Here is a 10,938-nt window from a genome sequence, read left to right on the forward strand (position 1 = left end):
CGCCAGCCCATCGGACGCCACGTCGAGGGTCTGCCCCCTGCTTGCCCATCTCGGTGGGCCATGGGGCTGTGACAGGGGCCCCACTGGGGGAAAGCCATAGATCAGTGACCCCACCCCCCCCATACGCTGAGAGAGGAGCTACGAGAGTTCCTTGAGGACGTCCGTGGCTCCCGCAACAAGGTACAGCTTGCACTCCAGCGATGGGGGGATTTTCATCAGATCCTCCGGGCCGCGAGGGCCCTCATGGGGGAGGGTAAGAGGACAGGGAGGCAGGCCGCCGCGGCCTACCAACGGGTCCGCCTCTTCTGTGACTCCTTAATCGCCTACGGGGTAGGTCACGGATTGTTGCGCGGCCCGACGGAGGCCGTGGACGTCTCTGCCGGCGAGGATCCCCCCCAGCCCTCCTCATGGCACCGATCATCTTCGCAACATTGAACACCCGGGGCTGTAGGATGGGTCTCCGCAGGAGCCAGGTGCTCTCCTTCCTTCGGGAGGGGGGGTACTCTGTGATTTTCCTGCAGGAGACCCATACGGATCCGGCCGCTGAAGCTAGCTGGTGGCTGGAGTCGGGGGACAGGGTCTATTTTAGCCACCTCACAGTACGTACGGCTGGAGTGGCGACCCTGTTCTTCCCCCGACCTACGGCTCGAGGTGCTGGGGGTCGCCGAGGCTGTGCCAGGCCACCTGCTGCACCTCCGGGTCCGCATGGAGGGGCTTGTGGTTAATCTCGTCAACGTTTACGCCCCGACATTGGGCCCGGAGAGGTTGTGTTTTTATCAGCAGGCGTCCGCCTTCCTCGGCACCTTGGATCCTCGCGAGTGCCTGGTCCTGGGCGGGGACTTTAACGCCACCCTTGAGGAACGGGACCGCTCGGGGACCGAGCAGCACCCGGCCGCCGCGGTTGTCCTCCGGGAGATCGTCAAACATCACTCCCTGGTGGACGTCTGGCGCGACCACCACCCGGATGACGTTTCAACATTCGCTTTTGTCCGGGTGGAGGTCCATCGGTCGTACCACTCCCGGTTGGACTGCATCTATATGTCACGCTTCCATCTTTCCCGGGCCCACTCCTCCAGCGTCCGGCCGGCCCCTTTTTCAGATCACCATCTAGCCACCGTGACAGCCTCTCTCTGCGCGAAGAGGCCGGGGCCGGCCTATTGGCACTTTAATAATAGCTTGTTGGAGGATGTGGGCTTTGTGGCGTCCTTCCGGGAGTTCTGGCTGGCCTGGCGAGGGCAGCGGCATGTCTTTCCCTCGGCGCGGCGGTGGTGGGACCTGGGGAAGGTGCGCGCCCGGCTCTTCTGCTGTGACTACACCCGGGGTGCCAGCCGACGGAGGGATGCGGCGATAGGGCAGTTGGAACGGGAGGTCTTAGAGCTGGAGAGGCGTCTGGCCGCCAGCCCCGGTGATTCATCCCTCTGCGGAGCGTGCCGGGAGAAGCGGGAAGAGCTCCGGACCCTCGAGGACCATCGGGCCCGAGGTGCCTTTGTTCGATCCCGCATCCGCCTCCTTCGGGAGATGGATCGCGGCTCCCGCTTCTTCTACGCCCTGGAAAAAAAAGAGGGGGGCCAAGAAGCACGTCACCTGCCTTCTAGCAGAGGACGGCACCCCCCTCACGGATCCGGCGGAAATGTGCGGGAGGGCCAGGGCCTTCTACGCAGGCCTTTTCTCCCCGGATCCGACCGATCCTAACGCTTGCAGGATGCTCTGGGATGAACTCCCGACGGTCAGCACGGGCAACCGAGACTAGCTGGAGCTGCCTCTCACTCTGGCCGAGTTCTCGGAAGCCCTCCGCCGCATGCCCACCAATAAATCTCCGGGCATGGACAGGCTGACCGTGGAGTTCTACCGCGTGTTTTGGAACGTCCTCGGCCCGGACCTTGTCACCGTCTGGGCCGAGTCCTTGCAGGGCGGGGTCCTCCCTCTTTCGTGCAGGTGAGCCGTGCTCACCTTATTGCCGAAGAAGGGGGACCTCCGCGATTTATGGAATTGGCGTCCCATCTCGCTCCTCAGCACAGACTATAAAATCGTAGCGAAGGCCATCTCACTGCGGCTAGGGTCCGTGCTGGCGGACGTGATCCACCCAGACCAGACCTACACCGTCCCGGGCCGCACCATCTTCGACAACTTGTATCTGGTCCGGGACCTCTTGGAACTCGGGTGTAGGGATGGTCTGTCGTTCGCCCTCCTGTCCCTGGATCAGGAGAAGGCATTTGACAGGGTGGACCAGGGGTATCTTCTGGGCACTCTGCGAGCGTTTGGCTTCGGGCCCCAGTTTGTGGGTTTTCTCCAGGTGCTGTACGCCTCCGCAGAGTGTTTGGTCAGGCTCAACTGGACCCTGACCGAACCGGTCAGCTTCGGGCGAGGAGTACGTCAAGGGTGTCCCCTCTCGGGCCAGCTGTATGCTCTGGCGATCGAGCCCTTCCTCTGTCTCCTCCGTAGGAGGTTGGCAGGGTTGGTGCTGTGGGAGCCGGAGCTGCGGCTGGTCCTGTCGGCGTACGCCGACGACGTGCTCCTCGTGGTCCAGGACCCGGGCGACTTGGTGCGGGTGGAGGCTTGCCAGACCATCTATTCGGCGGCCTCCTCCGCCCGGGTCAACTGGGTCAAGAGCTCTGGCCTAGTGGTAGGGGACGGGTGGCAGACGAGCTCCCTCCCACCCGCGCTTCAGGCCATCCGGTGGAGCGCGGGTCTGCTGCTCTATCTCGGCGTTTACCTTTCTGCCACGCATCCATCTCCGCCGGAGAACTGGCTAGGTTTAGAGGGCAGAGTGTCGGAGCGGCTCCGGAAATAGACAGGACTGCTCCGGTGTCTCTCCCTTCGAGGGAGAACACTGGTGCTCAATCAACTAGTCCTGTCCATGCTCTGGTACCGGCTCAACACCCTGTTCCCGGCCCCGGGCTTCCTGACCACGCTCTGGACGTTGATTCTGGAGTTCTTTTGGTCAGGACTGCACTGGGTCTCTGCGGGGGTTCTCCATCTACCCCTGGAGGAGGGAGGGCAGGGCCTGAAGTGTCTGCATGCTCAGGTCCACGTCTTCCGCTTCCAGGCCCTGCAGAGGCTCCTTTATGGTGCAGGTAGTCCGGCATGGAGCGTATTGGCGCACGCCTTCCTGTGCCGCTTCCGAGGGCTCCGATATGACCGGCAGCTCCTTTGTCTCCATCCGAGAGGTCTTCCGCCAGGCCTCTCTGAGCTGCCGGTCTTCTACCAGGACCTCCTCCGGACCTGGAAACTGTTTTCAGTGACCAGGTCCGTGGCAGCCACCGTGGGGGCAGATCTCCTCGCGGAGCTCCTGCTACACAACCCCCAGCTTCGTGTGCAGGTGGCGGAGTCCCCCATGGTGCACCAGAGGTTGGTCCTAGCAGAAGTCACCAAAGTCGGAGACCTCCTGGACTACGACCGGGGAGACTGGCTGGATCCCCTGACGCTCGCTCAGCGCATGGGGATCTCCAGACCTCGTACTCCCCGGCGCGTACTTCAGGAGGTGAGGGCCGCTTTGCCGCCCGCTGCTCGGGACTACCTCGACCGGGTCCTGCGAGAGGGCATGCCCCGCCCACCCTCCACTCCGAGCCCTCCAGACTTTTTCATCGGGCCCGTGGACCCAACCAGCCCCCTCCCCGTCCATTCGCCATGAACCAGCTGCACCATATGCAGCCGGTTCTGTTCCGGACCGCGTCAAGGAAACATCTATACACGCTCGTGCTCCATGTTCTTCATGTCCTCACCCTCGCGTCCCACCCCGATATGAAGTGGCGGGACCTTCTGCCACCTCTGGAGGGTGAGGAGCCCCGGTGGGCCAGCCTTTATTCTGCTCTGATCCCGAAGCCCACCGGGGACATCAGTTGGCGGCTCCTTCACAGAGCCGTGAGCACGGGCGTGTACTTGGCGCGGTTTACCCCTATCCCAGACACCTGCCCCTTTTGCGGCGTGAGGGAGACCCTGGCGCATGTTTACCTGGAGTGCGCCAGGCTGCAGCCCCTATTCCGGCTCCTCACGGATATTTTGTTAAGATTTTGGTTGCACTTTTCTCCTCACCTTTTTATTTATGCACTCCCTATCCATCGCCCCACAAAGTCGCGGGACCTCCTGGTCAACCTCCTTCTGGCCCTAGCGAAACTGGCCATCTATAAAACCAGAGTAAGGAGGTTGGCCGATGGAGTTTCCTGTGACTGTGGGGCGTATTTCAGGTCCTCCGTTCTTTCACGTATCCGGGCAGAGTTCCTCTGGGCGGCGTCCACTGGCTCCCTTGACGCCTTCGAGGAGCAGTGGGCGCTGTCTGGGGTTCTCTGCTCGGTGTCCCCATCTGGTTCGCTTCGTTTGGCCCTTTGACCTCACTCCTGTCCCTGTTCTTTTATTAGTTGTCCCCTGTAAGTTTTTGGTCTCCAGGTCCTGTGGACCCCCCCCTTAGGCTGGGGGGGATCCTTTAGCAGTGGGCGGGCTTTGCCCTCCCACCTCCTGGATCCCAATAGGTCTGGTCACTCAGGGAACAGAAAACTACTCATCCAGTGACCAGTATATTTGCCCTGTACCAGACTCCTGTACCCCACTGGTTTGGGTCTGTTACACCTGGCAAACTGGAACAGGCATATACCACCTTCGCAGTGAAGGGGGAGTCACAGAGTCTCTTGAACGGATTCTACAGGGTAAAATATCTCTGATTTCAAAAGTAATTTTCTGAAGAAATCTTACCTCTCATTGTCCTTGAAACCCCACTTATGTCCTGTAAGCCCTAATTTCAGGAAACTGGAATTTCCTGTTGCGGATTTCTGTACCTGAGATTACAGTGCAGTCTCATTTGTGTCTCTCATAGATTTCTAAGGACCTCATTGATCTCCAGATCGAGAGAAACAAAATGAGAGAGCAGTATGAGGCAGAGAACTTTGAACTGAAAAATATGGTATGTGGCACTATAATACTGCATTACATTCTGTATGCATTAGCCCATCTCTGCTGCTCTTCTTAATCATCCTCTGTCAGATACACTGACTCTAGGGCTAGAATCTAGAATCTTTGGTGTGCACCTAATACCCACAGTTTGTCCCTGACTCTTGCTAGAGCTGTCATTCTCCCTTCACTTGCATGAGCATTGAAATGTACTCCCAAACTTGTCAGTTGTGCGCTAAGCCTGATGAGAACCTGTTTGTCCAAATGAAAACCTAGGAATGTTACACTGCCCCACTCAGTTCCTGTTGTAGAGTCTAATTGTGCCTCCTGCACACTGTAGATCCTGACCCTGGAGAACCATATTCTGGAGTTGGAGCTCCATGATGAGAAGGTCACTGGGGAGCATGATGCCCTACAGGAACGCCTGCACACTGTGGAGACCAATCGCAAGGAGCTGGCTGATGAGTACATCATTCTGAAAAGCAATTATATGGCCCTGGGCAAAGAACATGAACAGGAGGTGAGTGAGACCTGCTGAGTTTCCCTCACAATGCAGGCTTTGCTCTCACTGATGCTGCCCTCCTCCTCTGTGCACATGCCTGCCTGCTGCCTCTTCAGTTTCTACTTTGCTGTTGCTGGAGAACATCTTCCTGTAGGGCCTGGGAAAGAGCATGAATGTGAGCTCCACACAGAGCAGCCTTATTTGATAGTGCATGAACCAGGATGTGTAATGGACCATAAACAAAACAGTGAAACTGCAGTGAAACTACACATAAAATATTGTCAGAATAAACATACTGAACAAATGGATTTTTTGGGGTACTTTCTTTTAGTAATCTTAGTTTCTTTTTACCCATGGGAGGTATGCAATTTTCAGGTGGAAATGTGATTTTCAAGTTGACATGTCCCTTTAAAATTTAAATTATAGTTTTAATGGTATAGTAATAATACTTAGTATATTCAGCCAATGATCTAAGAGCACTTTACAAAGGTAGGTAATATAGGCCCATTTTACAGGTATGGAAATAGAAGCACAGAGATTAAGTGATTTGCCCAAAGTCTCACAGCAAGTCAGTGGCAGAGTCAGGATTAGAAATCTAGGGTGAAATCCTGGTTTCATTGAAGTCAATGGGGCCAAGATTTCACCAGTAGTCTCTTGACTTCCTGTCCCCTGCTTTAACCACTGGACTCACTGCTGGAATCGAGTGATTTTGAATTAGCTAGCTGGGACTAGTCACAATGTGTGGCTTTTGCTCATTATTTTTTCAGTACAGATTTTTCAAAAGGAGCCTCAGGTTCAAAACCTGCAGTGGTCTCCTCAGGACACAATGAGCCTCTGACACACTTCTAATTACGAGCTGTCTGTGAACTTGCCAGTGTGTTGTCATGGCTGCTTGGCCCAAAAGCATCTCTGTGAGCTCATTCGTGAGCTCTTGTAAATAACAGGGAGAGTCTCCAAAGCATTATGAAAACAATTCTGTGTTTCTATTCAAAAATTGCTCTGTGTCTGTCCAAGGCAAATGAGATTGGCTGGATTGGCCTTTTTAGCCATACGGCCCTTTTGGAGAAGTCCGTCCTCTAAGATGTCAGTCAGTCATTTTGAGGCTGTTAGCAAATTTATTGAAAGAAGATTTACAAGTCAGTTAATCTGTGGTCTACACTCAGCCCTACCCTTGTGGGTGTGTGGGGGTGTGTGGGGAGGTGTGGGTGTGTGTGTGGGGGGTGTGTGTGTGTGTGTGGGGGGATTTTGATGTTGGCGGTGTGCAGATCAGCCATTGCAAGGCCTCCAAATGGCCATGTAAACTGCCTCCATACTGGGCCATCCACCCTGAAAGGGTCAGGATTGCTGTGTAAGGGAGATAAGGAGAAGCTTCTATTGTGATAACTGGGCCTACAAATTTACCTTGTGAGCTCTCCTGTTGAAGGGAAAGAAAGAAAGAAAAAAGAAAATTCATTCATATGCAATAATAACAAATGATGATGGGGAAAGGGAGATAAAAAGACTGAATTAGTCTGAACCAAAAGGTCTCCTGATATAGCTCAAGGACTGTGTTAAGGTCATGCCTGGTAAACAAGAAAATGTGGATCCAGAAATCAATTAACCAAAATCGATGTGTCCGATATTAGGCCTAAATGGTGGACAAAATAATGGGGAGATGGGCTATTCCAGCCATCACACCCCTTGTGGGTCCTTGAAGAAAGAGGCTTTGGGAGGAAAATACAGAAGAACAGACAGGGGCTACTGGAGCGAGCTTCACCATAATAGCTGCCATCTCCACTGTCTCCTGGGACTCCAGACCTCCTTCGTTCTAATCCTCAGAGATATCCAGACTGGCCAGAGAGAGGGACCCTGATAACATCGCCATCTCTTCCAGTTCCAGCTGAATCCCAAACACTGCCTGGGATGAAACAGGATTGGATTATAACAACAACAGCAACAATGACAGCTTGAGCCCATCTAAACTAACTTCTTCTCTTTGGCCCCAAGGTTGCAGTTATTTCCATTTCAGATACCATCTAAGAGAATGTCCGACCAGGGGGGTGGGCGTTTCTTTTGAAACCTCTCTCCAACGGAAAAGGGAATGGGGATGTTGTTACGATGAACGTCTTATTTCATACTTTACATTTCAAACCCTTTACCTCTTTTTTCCTTTCTTTTCTTTGTCTTTAACAAAAGGTTAAAAGGATTTTTAATGGTGTGTTTGCCATAGTACCAAGCAAGCTGAGGTCTCTGTATACCAAACCCAGATCTTGTTTAACACCGTTTAATGTTGGACAGTGACTGTATTAACACCTTTGGCCCATATATTCCATCTAAATCAATACACTTCTTCTGATTTACCGGAGGGTGCTGTGGGGTTCTTCAGGGACATTGGGAGGTTGTGCAACTTCCTCAAAATAGCCCTTTGCAAATCTTGGTCCTGTCTCCCTGTAGCTATCCACATAAAGCAAAATCTCATGTAGGCTTTCTTTTCCTTGGGAGTTCCTGTCAGCTTTTACAGCTGTATCACTCATCCGTTTGTCAGTCTCTCTTTTCTCCTCCCGTCACTACCTCAGCCCATCCTATGCTATCTTTTGATCACCCATTATTGAAATGGATGACTAAGGTTACCAAAGCGTCACATCCTCCAGGATTCAGCGAATTGGTAACAATTACTCAAACTTGTCCCCAGTCAAAAACCCCATCAGAATTTTGTTATTTAATCCTCCCTTGAGATAAGAATTCCCTCAATATTCACTCCAGATCCCCTGTAACTGAGCCTTTCTAGTTGAGATGCTGTTTATCCTTCCAAAATGTGTCAACTTCCTACTGGCACTGCATTGAATCTGAATGGCTAGGTGGTGCTGTGGGTTAATCTACTTCTGGAGGTCTGTGTTCAGCTATAATAAAGATCAAAAATGAAATGACTTGGGTGGCATCCTCTAGGAACTAGTCTGATATCTGTCCATTTTTTGTAACACCATTCAATTTGGTTAGGAAAGGTCCAGGACTAGAATAGTAAGGGGCACTGCAGGTCAGGAGTGAGAGGCAATGGCAGAGCTGAGGGGGTGGGGGAGAGGATTAGCAGGAGGACCTGCAAGTCCTGAATGGCAGAGCTGTGTGAGGACTCCAGAACTGGAATAGCATGGATGCTGCAGGGGAGAATTGAGGGACATTGGCAGAGCTGTGTAAGGAAAAAAATCACACAGCAACACCTCTGCTCTCTCTAGCTGGTTCTAGTCAATGGTACCAGTCCTGCCTTTTCATGAGAATTAAATAGTTCACCACCATATTCAGACAGGTGAGAGAAAAAATCTGCTATCCAGAGGGATAAAAGTGAATGCTTTGTGTATATAAAGAACTGCATGTGCATGATGAATAATACACACTGAGAGCTGGAGAGGGGAAAGCTTAAGAAATGAAACAGTTCCCTTCTTGTTTTACTTTGCAGGTTGCTAAGAATGAAGAGCTGAGCATAGAGCTGCTAAACCTGGTCAACACCAGGAGCTCCCTTCCTCAGTCATGGAGTAACAACTCCCCGTCCCAAGCGCTGGCCAATGAAACCTCGGCCGAGCTGGAAAGGATGCGGGCTGTGGTCCACCGCCTCTCTGCCCGGAAAGTGAAGGTATGGACTTGTCTGGCCTCCTAGGTAGTCTGATCTCCTTGCTTCCGCCAAGAAACCAGAATCTGACCACTGCCCTGTTCTGTTTTTTTTTTTTTTTTAAATCAGCCAGAAGATATAGTTGCCTCTGAACACGAACGTCAAAAACTGGAGAGACATGTGAGTGTGGAACACTGCATGTGTATCTGAGCTGTGTACTTGTGATTATTTATTGTGTGGGGTTCATCCTCCCTGCCCACCCTTCCCCCATGCAAAACATCTGTCAGACTGAATTTGGAGAATTGCCTACACCTAGTTTCTTGAGAGCTGTGTAGTTACCAAATAGCATGTACTCTCTCTTCAGGTTGTTTGTTAGAAAACTGGATCTGCATTGTTTTATACAGTAACTTCTGCAAGGAGAGGCTGCGACTGGAGGAGCTGGGAGCTTCCCCCAGCCATTTTCATTGGGCAGATATAGACAAGAGTTTTAAAGGAAGTAGGTCTGTGTTACCTGCTAAGTGCATGTTCACCATAATCTCACAGAAGGGTTGGCTCAGTGGTAGCACCTCTGCACTGCTGTGCAGGAGACTCCATCCCATTCTCTTGCCCCCAGAGCTGGGAGAGCTGCACAATCAATCCACATGGTATCCCGCTGGGGGGAAAAGAGCACAGAAATCACTGAAGTCAAGCGAGCTGTGCCTGCTTACGCCAGCAATGTATTCTGCTGATGTCTCAAATTGCTCAACAGTGAATCTTTGACTAGTTAAGGGAGTATTAGCCTTCCATCCTTGGCTGAATGGATGGTGTGAAAATGAGGGATCTTGAGAGCTCTGCTAGGGACACAGATGACCCCCTGGAGGAGGTGGTGATAAAGCAACCCCAGAATGATGGGCTGGAGTAGCCTCTTGCCTCAGTTGCATCATCATTTGTGTGATATTGACTAGTGCTTCAGTACCCACCATTCAATTTCTCATGGTAAACTGACCCTCCTATCCACATCTCATCTGAGTCCACTCTTAGTGTGATGATACCTATGCAGCCAGGATAGATTTAACACAACCTTCCTATTGTATTAGCTGTATTGTAGTGTATTAGCTGCTCCCTATCAGGGGCGGCTCTAGGCACCAGCAAAGCAAGCACCTGCTTGGGGTAGCCCATTTGCAGGGGCGGCAGGATCCAGCATGGGAGCTGAGAACCAACAGGGGGCCCTGGGAGCTGTAGTTCCTTGGTTAGCTCCCTGCCTATAGAGCCAGCCCTGGAGCAGGGAAAGAACTACATTTCCCAGCATTCCCTTGGCCACTACCAACAGGAAAGAGGGGGAGGGAGTGAGGTAGCTGAGACCTCATGCTGCAGCCTGCTGTGAATGGAGAGCTGCGCTGTGAGTAGGGATACCATATTTTAACATTCAAAAAATAGGACACTCCACAGGGAGGGAGGGTAGCCCCACCCTGCCACCATCCACTCCCTCCGACTGCCCCCCACAGAAACCCCAACCCATCCAACCCGCCCTGCTCCCTGTCCCCTGATCACCCCTGCCCCTAACGGCCCCCCAGGACCCAACCCCCTATCTAAGCACCACTGCTCCTTGTCCCCTGATTGCCCCCTCCCGGGACCCCACCCCCTATCTAAGCCTCCCTTCTCCTTGTCCCCAACTGCCCCCTCCTGAGACGCCTCCCAACTTCTGCCCTAGGACCCCAACCCCTACCAGTCCCCTGACAAACCCCTGGGACTCCCATGCCTAGCCAACCACTGCCTGTCCCCTGACTGCCCCCCCAACCCCTGACCCATCTAACCCCCCCTTCTCCCTGCCCCTGCCTGCCCGACTGCCCCCCCGAACCTCTGCCCCATCCAACCCCCCAGCCCCCTTACCGTGCCACTCAGACCAGCGAGTCTGGCTCCGTGCAGTGCCAGACACACTGCTGCATACATGCTGCCGTGCTCCCCCGCGGAGCCACAGGCCCCCCCCCCCCCCCCC

The 10,938-nt window shown here is 53.3% G+C and overlaps 1 protein-coding gene across 1 annotated transcript in view; it reads left to right on the forward strand.

The window, feature by feature from the left end:
* Positions 1–243: 243 nt before the first annotated feature.
* CCDC78 (coiled-coil domain containing 78) overlaps positions 244–10,938 on the forward strand; it is a 43,054-nt gene continuing 32,359 nt past the window's right edge. Inside the window, exons 1-5 of the mRNA XM_026648436.2 lie at positions 244–330; positions 4,808–4,894; positions 5,222–5,401; positions 8,814–8,987; positions 9,093–9,143. Coding sequence (XP_026504221.1) covers positions 244–330; positions 4,808–4,894; positions 5,222–5,401; positions 8,814–8,987; positions 9,093–9,143 — 579 coding nt within the window. The remainder of the gene's footprint in view (positions 331–4,807; positions 4,895–5,221; positions 5,402–8,813; positions 8,988–9,092; positions 9,144–10,938) is intronic.

This window comes from Terrapene carolina, unplaced genomic scaffold (assembly GCF_002925995.2).
Source record: "Terrapene carolina triunguis isolate 2854851 unplaced genomic scaffold, T_m_triunguis-2.0 Scaffold67, whole genome shotgun sequence".
NCBI classification, from domain to species: Eukaryota; Metazoa; Chordata; order Testudines; family Emydidae; genus Terrapene; species Terrapene triunguis.